The sequence below is a fragment of the Ascaphus truei genome, chromosome 23 (genome assembly GCF_040206685.1).
Source record: "Ascaphus truei isolate aAscTru1 chromosome 23, aAscTru1.hap1, whole genome shotgun sequence".
NCBI classification, from domain to species: Eukaryota; Metazoa; Chordata; class Amphibia; order Anura; family Ascaphidae; genus Ascaphus; species Ascaphus truei.
Genome location: NC_134505.1, coordinates 5647323 through 5661532, shown reverse-complemented (window position 1 = coordinate 5661532; position 14210 = coordinate 5647323). Strand labels below are relative to the sequence as shown.

General features: G+C 58.3%; 1 protein-coding gene across 4 annotated transcripts in view; it reads left to right on the top strand.

Moving 5' to 3' along the window:
• ZNF652 (zinc finger protein 652) overlaps nt 1–5882 on the top strand; it is a 57939-nt gene extending 52057 nt beyond the window's left edge. For all 4 annotated transcript variants that reach the window (XM_075580341.1, XM_075580338.1, XM_075580339.1 and 1 more), the window contains exons 5-6: nt 1727–1871; nt 3797–5882. In XM_075580341.1, coding sequence (XP_075436456.1) covers nt 1727–1871; nt 3797–4311 — 660 coding nt within the window. In that variant the 3' untranslated portion in view covers nt 4312–5882. The remainder of the gene's footprint in view (nt 1–1726; nt 1872–3796) is intronic.
• The last annotated feature ends 8328 nt before the right edge of the window (nt 5883–14210 follow it).

The window sequence follows — 14210 nt, the reverse complement described above, 5'->3', positions numbered from 1 at the left end:
CGCCCCCTGTCTGTGTCCCGCCCCCTGTCTGTGTCCCGTCCCCCGGTCTGTGTCCCGTCCCCCGGTCTGTGTCCCGTCCCCCGCCCCCCGTCTGTGTCCCGTCCCCCGCCCCCCGTCTGTGTCCCGTCCCCCGCCCCCCGTCTGTGTCCCGCCCCCCGTCTGTGTCCCGCCCCCGGTCTGTGTCCCGTCCCCCGCCCCCTGTCTGTGTCCCGTCCCCCGCCCCCTGTCTGTGTCCCGTCCCCCGCCCCCTGTCTGTGACCCGTCCCCCGCCCCCTGTCTGTGTCCCGCCCCCTGTCTGTGTCCCGTCCCCTGTCTGTGTCCCGCCCCCGGTCTGTGTCCCGTCCCCCGCCCCCTGTCTGTGTCCCGCCCCCGGTCTGTGTCCCGCCCCCCGCCCCCGGTCTGTGTCCCGCCCCCGGTCTGTGTCCCGCCCCCGGTCTGTGTCCCGCCCCCTGTCTGTGTCCCGTCCCCCGGTCTGTGTCCCGTCCCCCGCCCCCTTTCTGTGTCCCGTCCCCCGGTCTGTGTCCCGCCCCCTGTCTGTGTCCCGCCCACGGTCTGTGTCCCGCACCCCGCCCCCGGTCTGTGTCCCGTCCCCCGGTCTGTGTCCCGCCCCCTGTCTGTGTCCCGCCCCCTGTCTGTGTCCCGTCCCCCGGTCTGTGTCCCGCCCCCGGTCTGTGTCCCGTCCCCCGGTCTGTGTCCCGCCCCCCGCCCCCTGTCTGTGTCCCGCCCCCTGTCTGTGTCCCGCCCCCGGTCTGTGTCCCGTCCCCCGTCCCCTGTCTGTGTCCCGTCCCCCGGTCTGTGTCCCGTCCCCCGGTCTGTGTCCCGTCCCCCGCCCCCTGTCTGTGTCCCGCCCCCCGCCCCCTGTCTGTGTCCCGCCCCCCGCCCCCTGTCTGTGTCCCTCGCCCCCGCCCCCCGCCCCCTGTCTGTGTCCCGCCCCCCGCCCCCTGTCTGTGTCCCGCCCCCCGCCCCCTGTCTGTGTCCCGCCCCCAGGTCTGTGTCCCGCCCCCCGCCCCCGGTCTGTGTCCCGCCCCCGGTCATTGTCCCGCCCCCGGTCTGTGTCCCGTCCCCGGTCTGTGTCCCGTCCCCGGTCTGTGTCCCGCCCCCGGTCTGTGTCCCGTCCCCCGCCCCCTGTCTGTGTCCCGTCCCCCGCCCCCTGTCTGTGTCCCGTCCCCCGCCCCCTGTCTGTGTCCCGTCCCCCGCCCCCGGTCTGTGTCCCGTCCCCCGGTCTGTGTCCCGCCCCCTGTCTGTGTCCCGTGTCCCGCCCCCTGTCTGTGTCCCGTCCCCCGCCCCCGGTCTGTGTCCCGCCCCCGGTCTGTGTCCCGTCCCCCGCCCCCGGTCTGTGTCCCGTCCCCCGCCCCCGGTCTGTGTCCCGTCCCCCGGTCTTTGTCCCGTCCCCCGCCCCCGGTCTGTGTCCCGTCCCCCGCCCCCGGTCTTTGTCCCGTCCCCCGCCCCCGGTCTGTGTCCCGTCCCCCGCCCCCGGTCTTTGTCCCGTCCCCCGCCCCCGGTCTGTGTCCCGTCCCCCGCCCCCGGTCTGTGTCCCGTCCCCCGCCCCCGGTCTGTGTCCCGTCCCCCGTCCCCGGTCTGTGTCCCGTCCCCCGCCCCCGGTCTGTGTCCCGTCCCCGGTCTGTGTCCCGTCCCCCGGTCTTTGTCCCGACCCGGGTCCCCCGCCCCCCAGTGTCGCACCGGCGGCGCCCCCGGCTGTAACCTCCCCCCTCTCCTCCTCCCCCAGAACTGCGACGAGAGGTTTCAGTACAAGTACCAGCTGCGCTCACACATGAGCATCCACATCGGGCACAAGCAGTTCATGTGTCAGTGGTGCGGCAAGGACTTCAACATGAAGCAGTACTTCGACGAGCACATGAAAACACACACTGGTAAGACTCTGCTCCTCCCACAGTGCTGTGCTGCGACCAGCGCATGCGCGCACACTGTGACGATAGCAAGTGGCTGTCCCGGGGACAATACTGTGACGATAGCAAGTGGCTGTCCCGGGGACAATACTGTGACGTTAGGAAGTGGCTGTCCCGGGGACAATACTGTGACGTTAGGAAGTGGCTGTCCCCGGGGTCAATACTGTGACGTTAGGAAGTGGCTGTCCCCGGGGACAATACTGTGACGTTAGGAAGTGGCTGTCCTCGCGGACGTCACTGTTATGAAAGGAAGTGGCTGTCCCCGGGAACATCACGGTGACGATAGTAGGAAGTGGCTGTCCCTGTGGTGACAGTAGGAAGTGGCTGTCCCGGTGGTGACAGTAGGAAGTGGCTGTCCCTGTGGTGATAGTAGGAAGTGGCTGTCCCTGTGGTGATAGTAGGAAGTGGCTGTCCCGGTGGTGACAGTAGGAAGTGGCTGTCCCGGTGGTGACAGTAGGAAGTGGCTGTCCCTGTGGTGATAGTAGGAAGTGGCTGTCCCGGTGGTGACAGTAGGAAGTGGCTGTCCCGGTGGTGATAGTAGGAAGTGGCTGTCCCGGTGGTGACGGTAGGAAGTGGCTGTCCGGTGGTGACAGTAGGCAGTGGCTGTCCCGGTGGTGACGGTAGGAAGTGACTGTCCCGGTGGTGACAGTAGGAAGTGGCTGTCCCGGTGGTGACAGTAGGAAGTGGCTGTCCCGGTGGTGACAGTAGGAAGTGGCTGTCCCGGTGGTGACAGTAGGAAGTGGCTGTCCCGGTGGTGACAGTAGGCAGTGGCTGTCCCGGTGGTGACGGTAGGAAGTGACTGTCCCGGTGGTGACGGTAGGAAGTGGCTGTCCCGGTGGTGACAGTAGGCAGTGGCTGTCCCGGTGGTGACGGTAGGAAGTGACTGTCCCGGTGGTGACGGTAGGAAGTGGCTGTCCCGGTGGTGACAGTAGGAAGTGGCTGTCCCGGTGGTGACAGTAGGAAGTGGCTGTCCCGGTGGTGACAGTAGGAAGTGGCTGTCCCGGTGGTGACAGTAGGATGTGGCTGTCCCGGTGGTGATAGTAGGAAGTGACTGTCCCGGTGGTGACAGTAGGAAGTGGCTGTCCCGGTGGTGACAGTAGGATGTGGCTGTCCCGGTGGTGATAGTAGGAAGTGACTGTCCCGGTGGTGACAGTAGGAAGTGGCTGTCCCGGTGGTGACAGTAGGAAGTGGCTGTCCCGGTGGTGACAGTAGGAAGTGGCTGTCCCGGTGGTGATAGTAGGAAGTGGCTGTCCCGGTGGTGACAGTAGGAAGTGGCTGTCCCGGTGGTGACAGTAGGAAGTGGCTGTCCCGGTGGTGACAGTAGGAAGTGGCTGTCCCGGTGGTGACAGTAGGAAGTGGCTGTCCCGGTGGTGATAGTAGGCAGTGGCTGTCCCGGTGGTGACAGTAGGCAGTGGCTGTCCCGGTGGTGACGGTAGGAAGTGACTGTCCCGGTGGTGACAGTAGGATGTGGCTGTCCCGGTGGTGATAGTAGGAAGTGACTGTCCCGGTGGTGATAGTAGGCAGTGGCTGTCCTCGGGAACGTCACGGTGACGATAGTAGGAAGATGAGTTTGGTAACTTCCATTTCTTTTTCTGGTGATGTGGGTGTGCAGAGCAGAACCTGCCCTCCCCCTCCACCTCTTAAAGTGACCACCCCCCATTCTGTATTTCCTAGAGAGAAGGGAAACAATACAATAACCCAGTCTTAATATCGCTCGATGTCACTACCCAGAATCCTTGGGTGCAGGTTAACATCCCCCACACACACGTAATCTTCTTCCTTACTTTCAATCCTCCTTATGTATCCTGACCCCTTAACCATGTCACTGCCATTAGTACGCTTTGGCCCTATGAGACTGACCCCGTCACATACCACTTGTCTCGTTCCAGGAGAGAAACCCTTTATCTGTGAAATCTGCGGGAAGAGCTTCACCAGCCGCCCCAACATGAAGCGACACCGCCGGACGCACACCGGCGAGAAGCCGTACCCCTGCGACGTGTGCGGCATGCGTTTCCGCTTCTCCAACATGCTGAAGGCGCACAAGGAGAAGTGTTTCCGGGTCACCAGCCCGGTCGCCGTCCTCCCAGCCCTGCAGATCCCGCTCACCACCTCGCCGGGCGTCACCAACCTGTCCGTGGCCCACGTCCCCAGTAGCCCTACGCCGCCGCTGAACCTCAACGCCCTGAGCGCCCTGCCTCCCCGCCCCATCCCCCACCCCTTCTCCCACCTGCACCTCCACCCGCACCCACACTCCCACCCGCACCACCTAGCGGTCCCGCCCGTGCCGCACTTACCCCCTCCCCCGGCCCTTTTCAAGAGCGAGGCGTTGAATCACCGGGGACAGAGCGACGACAACTTCTTGAGGCACCTGGCAGAGAAAAACAGCGCCAGCCAACACCATTAACGCCAGTGCCAGCCCTCGGTTCCAAATGCCACCGCAAAGGGGTCTGCCCCACCATGGGCGCCGTCTGCGCCAATGTTACTTTTAATAGGCTACGACGACAGGCTTTGCCTTTCCAGCGGCAGAGAGAGAGCACGCCAACGAGATTAGGACAAACTGATTTTGAATTGTTGGTTTACTTCAGCCACCGTGAAGCGTGGCGCCGATATTTGTTAGGGTGGCGTAAACGAGTTGAATGGGGAGTGGTCCCTGGGGCGGGGGGGGGGGAAAGACATTAACAGCATTATTTTAACCTATTAAACGTAATCGCGGACCGGAGTTTAGTCCGGTCCTGCTAGGGGTGGGGGAAGTGCGTTGTCACCCGAGAGGAATCCAGTGGATGGGCCCGACCGAATTGCAAACAGTTTATCAAGATGGGACTAAAACGAGTTAAGCAAAGGGCGGAAGCGGAACGCGCCGGAACTTTTGATGGGCTGGTTGGAGGCAGAACGCGGCAGAACTTTTTGAAGCACTGGGCCAGAAGCGGAACGCGCCAGAACTATTGACGGGCTGGTCGGAGGCAGAACGCGGCAGAACTTTTTGAAGCACTGGGGCGGAAGCGGAACGCGCTGGAACTTTTGAATGACCGGGGCAGGCGCAGAACGCGTCAGAAGTTTGATCATTTCAGAACGGCTCTGAGAAGGCGGAGAAGACACTTCGGTTATCTTGATTCCCCCCCCCCCCTCCTCTTTATACTAATATTAAGACTGCTAAAGATTTCCTTAAAAAAAAAAAAAAGCATTACAAGTTCCATGTTACAGCCCCCCAAGGGTGTGCAAGAAGCCCTCCCCAGCAGCTCTAACGTAAGACCAGCTCACACACTCTTATTTTACTACAGAAATTATTTTAGAGGGTTTTTTTTTTTTTGTATAGGCAGAATCTAGTCTGATGTATTTCAAGGAAGCTGTGTAATTTTTATTTCTCTGTGTAGCTTTTCTCTCGTCGTACTCCACTTTTGTTTTTTTTTATTTTATTTGGAAAATAATCACCCGTATGAATTTTTCACAAAGATATCCCCCTTTCTTGGCCTCGGTATATTTACCTCCCCCTGCCCCCCCCCCCTCCCGATTTGTAAGGTGGTGTTTGCGTTTAGGACATTTTTATCTTTTAAAAGTGCAGTCCCTCCCCCCCCTCCCCCCACTTAGCTGATGGCGCAACAGACGTATTCAAATTCACGATGACACGTGTGGTTTCTTTATTTTTTAGCCGTAGACGGTGTATTGAAATCTTCGGCTGTCGCAGTTTGGAAAGTCGTTTTTTTTTTTTTTTTAATTCTCTCGGCTTCCTTACTCGGTGACTTCGATAAAAGCTCTTAAAAATTTAAATACGTGCAGCGGGCAAGTGACATTTCTTTCACGCTGTGATGTCGAAAACGTAGGATTGAGGCCCGGATAACCCCCTTTTTTTCACATGCTCCATAAAGAGTTTAACGGTAAAGTAACGTCCATGGGAGGGATCGCACATTTAAAACTTCATCCAATCGTAGTCAATGTCGAAATCAATTGTTTTCTAATAAAATCCTTCCTTTCCTGCTGTCTTGATTTTGCACTTGGCTACTTGTGCATTACACTTTAAAAAGTGTGGTTAAGGGCAGAATACACCCCCATCTCTCTCCCCCCTCTCCCCAAAGACACTTGTTCCTTTAACAAAAATATATATATATATATATATTTTTTTTTTCTTATTTAAAAGCGTATTGAAGTTTTGAATGTTAACATGAATCCAATGATTGTCACGATGTCACGTTGATAATGTCTTTTGTGGTGCAGGAAGTCACTGGTGCCACGTTGATAATGTCACTTGTGGTGCAGGAAGTCACTATGGTGTCACGTTGATGAGGTCGCTTGTGGTACAGGAAGTCACAATTCTGTCACTTACGGTACAGGAAGTTAGACGTCGATGTGATGTCGTAGTGTCCCGCTCTCTCCCCAGAAGACCGGAAGATACAAGTGACCAGGCAGCAGAGATACCTCTGAGGGCGCGTTGATGGTGGCAGCGACCGCACGTGTGCGACCAACAAACCTCTTGTCTATGAGGCCGCCCATAGACCGCGCCCGAGCGATTCTGGAGAAGACAAACAATTTTGTCTTTGCCGCGTGACGGTCAGGTCATGTGCGCGGTTCAGCCAATGAGGGCGAACCGCTCTCGTGATGTCACGGCCACGCCTCCCTGTTGCGCAAACCCAAAGCAGAAATCACTTGCGCAACGCGGTTGCGGGTGTGCCCACTATAAACGTGGCCTAACTCGGGGGACCCGTCTAAAGAAACTCCCTCTGATACGGGACCTTCCTATTAAAACCCCCCGCTCTTCTCGTACACCGCACTCCTGCTGTCACCGAGCGATCCCCGGCAGAGACAGAGGTGACATCACAGGAGGTGACAGCTGGACAGAGACTCGGGACACTGAACAAGTTGCTTCCCTAGCTTAGGTTACGATTATACATGAGCTGCGACCCGGCAAAGCGGCAAGTTGAACGGCGGGCCGGGAGCGGTTCGCCCTCATTGGCTGAACCACGCGGCATCGCCTGCCAAGAACAAATTCCTCTCCGGTCTGCCGCCCTACAGTTTGGCGCTGCGTGGCCGTCGAGATAGGTATGTTAGGGTTCGTGCGCTTTGTTTTTCAGCTGCCGGGCGATTTTTAGGTGTAATCACGGCCTAAACAATGAGACCACCGTCGTCGCCAGCACAGTGAAGTCCGGCGAGTGAGATAAGGCGCCGGTTCGTGTAAGCGTAATTAACCAATAGCCGGAATATATTTTATGTGGTTGGATCAATGACTGAGGTTTTGCTTAATGGAGCATGTTGTGAACCAAAGAAAAAAAAAAGAACTTGTAATCTGCCTGTATCGGAAAAGATTCAATTCCCCTTCACGTAATCCATATTATTTGTCCTGTGGTCAATAAACGGTGTTTGGATTTTCTCCGGGAACACAGCATCCCTGCACCAACCCCCGCGCTTTCTGATTATCTCATTTAACGACGCCATCCTTGTTACGGTGAACAGAAGCAGACCGTTGACCCGTCCCGTATAGGTGTCGCTGAAAAGACATTAAAGATTGTAACCTCGAAGCTTGGCGTTTCTCATGGAAATGTGGGTTTTGAAAAAAAAAATAATGGTTCTGGTTTATTCTCTTTGAAAAAAGGTGCCCAATTGCCTACAGAACATGTCCCTGTTCAATATCTTGCTTCTGTCTTAGGAAGCAATGACCTTGTGAATGGTGTAGAGCTGTCCATAAAAATGGAGAATCCGGTCACCTCAGCGCACGCCCTCCGGCTCTTCGGAGTGTTCTCGGTGTCATTTTGGTAGTGCCATGCCATACCTGATTTGAGCGCTGTATGCTGTACGTCCTTGGAGCACAAGAGTGGGTAAATCGGCTATATTAACATCTCCATTCTAAGCGGGACCCGAAATCGCTCCCCGTCTATTGTCTTGGGTTGGCCACTGTCGACTCTCCCAGAATCCTCTGCTTCTCTTGTCCTCCGCTAGTTGTTGGCTACGCCCTCGATCACATCGTCAGACGCGGAACGAAGAGCTTTGCTGGGAGTATCTGCCATGTTGCTGGAAACCCGCCCAGCTGTGGTTTTCTCCCATGTGTTAGAAGGTTGGGAAAAGTTCTTGTCAAAGACTGAAATAAAATGATGGTGATATCTATGTATCCTTTTGTAACGGATGTGACATTCCTGGGTTTGTGATTTACATTTGAAGAGACCAGGGGAATGTAAGCAGGTGAATAAATAAGTCTGGAAGGGAGTGACGAAGCATGAAGACTGGAAGAGTCTAAGGTGGAGAAGACGGAGGTAGAGGAGTCGGGGGGTTGGGAGTCTTAAGGTAGAGAAGAAAGGGGTCAGGGTTAGCTTCCGGCGAAAGAAGAGATGGAGCAAACGAGAGAGGGTTAAAATACAGGGTCGGATGGAGACGGATGTGGGGTTGAGAGAGAAGAGAGTAGGGTAAATGAAGTTATGTGGAGGTGGTAGAAGAGAGAAAGGTAAATGATGGTTGAGAATGAAATGTGAGGATATGATAGACGGGTGAGGCAGTTTCAGGAGAAGACCGGTATAGGACATTTTGGAAGAAATAAGAAACAGGACTGGGGAGAGATGGGGTTAAGTCAGAAACCCTAAACTCAAACGACACCCTATCAAAGAAACCCTTTAATGGGAATATTTACATGTCCGACAATAACTGTGTTTAATATATCGAGAAAAGTCTAAATCCCCATGTAGTAATCCCGCTAAACTCTCCCAAGTGATGGACGCCACGGTTCCCCTCTGCGTGCCGCCATGTTCAGTGTCCTGCGTCACTCTGCCGTCCGGCTGTCACCTCCTGTGATGTCACTTCTGCCGGTGACGGGGACCATTTGGTGACAGCAGGAGGGTGGGTGTATGGAAAGAGCGGGGTTTTAATAGGAAGTTCCCATATCAGAGGGAGTTTCTTTAGCAGCGACGGGTCCCCAGAGTTGGAAGTATCTCTGCTGCTGGGTCACTTAGTGACATCGTATCTTCCTGTCACCAGGGGGGGGAGAGCTGGACCCTCTGTGACATCACATCAACATCTTCAACTTCCTGTACCATAAGTGACATCAAAGTGATAACACCGTGACTTCCCGTACCAAAAGCGACATCATCAATGTGATAACATGGTGCCTACCATTCTACCTTGTTTCAAAGAATTACAATGATCAAAACTTCAACATGCTTTTTTTTTTTTTTTTTTTTAGAAAAAAAGGCTATTTATAAAAGGAATATATAATGCAAGGCGTAGCCTACATCTTTCCCATCTGGATCTGTGTATCCAACCCACATTTAAAAAAGAAACCCACCACATCTCTATTTAAACACGCTTCCATAAACAAGCATCGTCCGATGTTAAACACATGTCTCCAAAAGCCTAATTAAAGGGCAGGTTGGCCGGGGAAGGTGCACATTAGGCCCCGAGACACGTCCTCAAATAGCCGGCGGCTATTTCTAACCCTGCCGTGTCCAGCTGGTCTCTGCCGCAGTCTGCCCTGTAACGATCAGTTAGGTTGCTGGAGCCCACACATGGTAACCATTACAGTGTGACCACGCTGTTCCCTTGGCCCCAATGTACGCTGCTCTTGGTGACCACGCTGCTGCCCTTTCTCCAATGTTCCTTGGCTCGTGGGCTTTTGGTGGCATGCTGCTCTGTCCCTAATGTATGCGTTTGGTTGGGTTGGGTACACACCCCACACTCTATTTCTTCCCCCCCTCCCCACCCACGTTTGACTCACGGTGTATAAATAAGCGTTTATACGTTGTTGTCAAGCAAGGATCTGGAACCCTTGCAAGTCACTAAAACCAGGGGTACTCAACCCCAGTCCTCAAGAACCCCCCAACAGGTCAGGTCAAAGACTGTGCCACTGATTGAGCCATCTGGGATATCATTAAAACTTGACCTGTTGGGGGGGGGGAGAGGGGGCGTGAAAAAAGAGGAATAAACAGGCGCAAACCTAGTGCATTAACGTAATGAAATATGTATTAAAGGAACATTCAATCAAACAAATGCCCACTCACAAGAGTACTGCAAAATAGAGCGTGTACGGGATCGGCTCTCATAAGCCAGCAACGCGGTCCTCTCGGTCCAACACGAGGTGTCGGCGCCCTCCTGTATCGCTCCTTCGTGTACCAGTTATGTTGGACTGACCCGTTCACCCCTTGACGCCGAGGTGTTCCCAGCATACGTGGCACGGCCGGATTTTCTGCATTCAGACAAAAGTGACGTTTCAGAAGCACATTTGGCAACAGAGATCCCCCACCCCCCGGAGGCAGAGTGGGGCCTCTACGTACGTGTAGGAGGGCTGGAACACAAGGGGTTAAGTGACCGATGCCACTAGCTGAAGCATATCTTAAGGCCTCGGCCAGGCTCCCTGCTTGCTCGCTGAGGCGCGCTGAGGCTCAGGGAAAGCGGGTGCTTTCCCTGGCCTTGCGGTTGCTTACCGCACGCGCTCTCAGCGGGCCGTCCGGGGGCGGGCACGTCACTGGCCGGGGGCGTGAGTTCCTGCTGGCGGTGGTAGGTGAGCCCCTACTAAAGCCGCTCTAATTGCGGCTGTAGGGGCTCAGTACTGAGCGGGAGCGCGTCAGCGCGCTTCCGCCAGCAAGCAGGGAACATGGCCGAGGCCTTATATAAAATCGAAAGGTTAGTGCTATCTGCGGTGAATCTGATTGGTCCTCAGCCTCTGGCCAATCAGATTGGTGGGTTTGACATCACCCAACTGCCACTCTCTTCCCCCTCGGCCACACACACACACTCTCCTTTCCCCCCCCCCCCCATCACATTCACCTCCCTCCCCAGCGCTCACTCACCTCCCTCTCTCCCCGGTGCTCACTCAACTCCCTACCCAGCGCTCACTTCCCTCCCCAGCGCTCACTTCCCTCCCTCCCCGGCGCTCACTTCCCTCCCTCCCGGGCGCTCACTTCCCTCCCTCCCCAGCGCTCACTTCCCTCCCTCCCCGGCGCTCACTTCCCCCCTCCCTCCCCGGCGCTCACTTCCCTCCCGGCGCTCACTTCCCTCCCTCCCCGGCGCTCACCTCCCTCCCGGCGCTCACTTCTCTCCCTCCCCGGCGCTCACTTCCCCCGGCGCTCACTTCCCTCCCTCCCCAATGCTCACTTCCCTCCCCGGCACTCACTTCCCTCCCTCCCTGGCGCTCACTTCCCTCCCCGGTGCTCACTTCCCTCCCTCCCCGGCGCTCACTTCCCTCCCTCCCCGGTGCTCACTTCCCTCCCTCCCCAACGCTCACTTCCCTCCCCGGCGCTCACTTCCCTCCCTCCCTGGCGCTCACTTCCCTCCCTCCCCGGTGCTCACTTCCCTCCCTCCCCGGCGCTCACTTCCCTCCCTTCCTCCCATGCGCTCACTTCCCTCCCTCCCCAGCGCTCACTTCCCTCATCGGCGCTCACTTCCCCCCTCCCTCCCCGGCGCTCACTTCCCTCCCTCCCCGGCGCTCACTTCCCTCCCTCCCTGGCGCTCACTTCCCTCCCTCCCCAGCGCTCACTTCCCTCCCCGGCGCTCAGTTCCCTCCCTCCCTGGCGCTCACTTCCCCCCTCCCTCCCCGGTGCTCACTTCCCTCCCCGGCGCTCACTTCCCTCCCTACCCGGCGCTCACTTCCTTCCCTCCCCAACGCTCACTTCCCTCCCCGGCGCTCACTTCCCTCCCTCCCCGGCGCTCACTTCCCTCCCTCCCCGGCGCTCACTTCCCTCCCTCCCCGGCGCTCACTTCCCTCCCTCCCCGGCGCTCACTTCCCCCCTCCCCGGCGCTCACTTCCCTCCCTCCCCGGCGCTCAATTCCCCCCTCCCTCCCCAGCGCTCATTTCCCTCCCTCCCCGGCGCTCCCTTCCCTCCCTCCCCGGCGCTCACTACCCTCCCTCCCTGGCGCTCACTTCCCTCCCCGGTGCTCACTTCCCTCCCTCCCCGGCGCTCACTTCCCTCCCTCCCATGCGCTCACTTCCCTCCCTCCCCAGCGCTCACTTCCCTCCCCAGCGCTCACTTCCCCCCTCCCTCCCCGGCGCTCACTTCCCTCCCTCCCCGGCGCTCACTTCCCTCCCTCCCCGGCGCTCACTTCCCTCCCTCCCTGGCGCTCACTTCCCTCCCTCCCCAGCGCTCACTTCCCTCCCTCCCTGGCGCTCACTTCCCCCGTCCCTCCCCGGTGCTCACTTCCCTCCCCGGCGCTCACTTCCCTCCCTCCCCGGCGCTCACTTCCCTCCCTCCCCAACGCTCACTTCCCTCCCCGGCGCTCACTTCCCTCCCTCCCTGGTGCTCACTTCCCTCCCTCCCCGGCGCTCACTTCCCTCCCTCCCCGGCGCTCACTTTCCTCCCTCCCCGGCGCTCACTTCCCCCCTCCCTCCCCGGCGCTCACTTCCCTCCCTCCCTCCCCGGCGCTCACTACCCTCCCTCCCTGGCGCTCACTTCCCTCCCCGGCGCTCACTTCCCTCCCCGGCGCTCACTTCCCTCCCTCCCTGACGCTCACTTCCCTCCCCGGCGCTCACTTCCCTCCCCGGCGCTCACGTCCCTCCCTCCCTGGCGCTCACTTCCCTCCCTCCCCGGCGCTCACTTCCCTCCCTCCCCGGCGCTCACTTCCCTCCCTCCCCGGCACTCACTTCCCTCCCTCCCCGGCGCTTACTTCCCTCCCTCCCCGGCGTTCACTTCCCTCCCCGGTGCTCACTTCCCCCGTCCCTCCCCGGCGCTCACTTCCCTCCCTCCCCGGCGCTCACTTCCCTCCTTCCCTCCCTCCCCGGCGCTCACTTCCCTCCCTCCCCGGCGCTCACTTCCTCCCTCCCTCCCCGGCGCTTACTTCCCTCCCTCCCTCCCCGGCACTCACTACCCTCCCTCCCTGGCGCTCACTTCCCTCCCCGGCGCTCACTTCCCTCCCCGGCGCTCACTTCCCTCCCTCCCTGGCGCTCACTTCCCTCCCTCCCCGGCGCTCACTTCCCTCCCCGGCGCTCACTTCCCTCCCCGGCGCTCACTTCCCTCCCCGGCGCTCACGTCCCTCCCTCCCTGGCGCTCACTTCCCTCCCCGGCGCTCACTTCCCTCCCTCCCCGGCGCTCACTTCCCTCCCTCCCCGGCACTCACTTCCCTCCCTCCCCGGCGCTCACTTCCCTCCCTCCCCGGCGTTCACTTCCCTCCCCGGTGCTCACTTCCCCCGTCCCTCCCCGGCGCTCACTTCCCTCCTTCCCTCCCTCCCCGGCGCTCACTTCCCTCCCTCCCCGGCGCTCACTTCCCTCCCTCCCTGGCGCTCACTTCCCTCCCCGGCGCTCACTTCCCTCCCTCCCCGGCGCTCACTTCCCTCCCTCCCCGGCACTCACTTCCCTCCCTCCCCGGCGCTCACTGTGTGTGTGTGTGTGTGTGTGGGACAGTGTGTGTGTGAGACACTGTAGGGTGGGGACCGTAGCTGCGCATGGGGGGGGGGAGGAGCGGAGAGAGAGGGGGGAGCGGAGAAACATACAGGGGGAGTGGAGAGGAGGGACCCGGAAATTTTAAGCAACCCCTCCTGTCCACTGTCCCCCCCCCTCCTGTCCACTGTCCCCCCACCCCCTCCTGTCCACTGCCCCCCCTCCTGTCCACTGTCCCCCCCACCCCTCCTGTCCACTGTCCCCCCCACCCCTCTTGTCCACTGTCCCCCCCCCCTCCTGTCCACTGTCCCCCTCCTGGCCACTGACCCCCCTCCCCTCCTGTCCACTGTCTCTCCTCCTCTCCCCGGGCATACACCAACCGTTGATTTTTGGTTCCCACCGGGGACGATGGATGCGTCGGAACAGCGGGTGACTGTTGGTGTATTCACGGGGAGAGGAGTTCGCGGAGAGCCTGATATCGTGAGTTCCTGCTGGCGGTGAACAACGAGGGCCGTATCGGACACAGTGGAGTCACGGAGCAGTGCAGCAGACAAGCGGCGTTTCCTGATCCTTTGGAGCATGAGTATTATCTCATAACATGCTTTTATATCTTCTATGTTTGTGAGTTCATTTTATGAGACCTTTTTTGGGAATTAAATGTATTTTTTGCACAGTAATGCACTAGGATTCGGCGCTTCTTTCTTCTTTTTTTCTATGCAGGTGGAGAGGGAGGTCGTTGTGCCCTCGTTAAGAAGCAGCCTGTTTCCTGATAGTGCTTTGTTTTATTCCCCCACACTGGACACATTTTTGGACTCCATAGGACTATTTTTATTGTGTGTTTATAGGAGGGTCCACAGTACACCATGTGTATTTGTCTATGCACAAGTAATTAGGTTTCATTGATTATGCAGTAAGAGTTTATGCTTTGATATATAGCTTTTTATTTAATTAAATTTTTTATTATTTTTCTAATTTTTGCTGGCATATCTTACCCAAGCGCAGTCCTCTATTGTACATATTATAT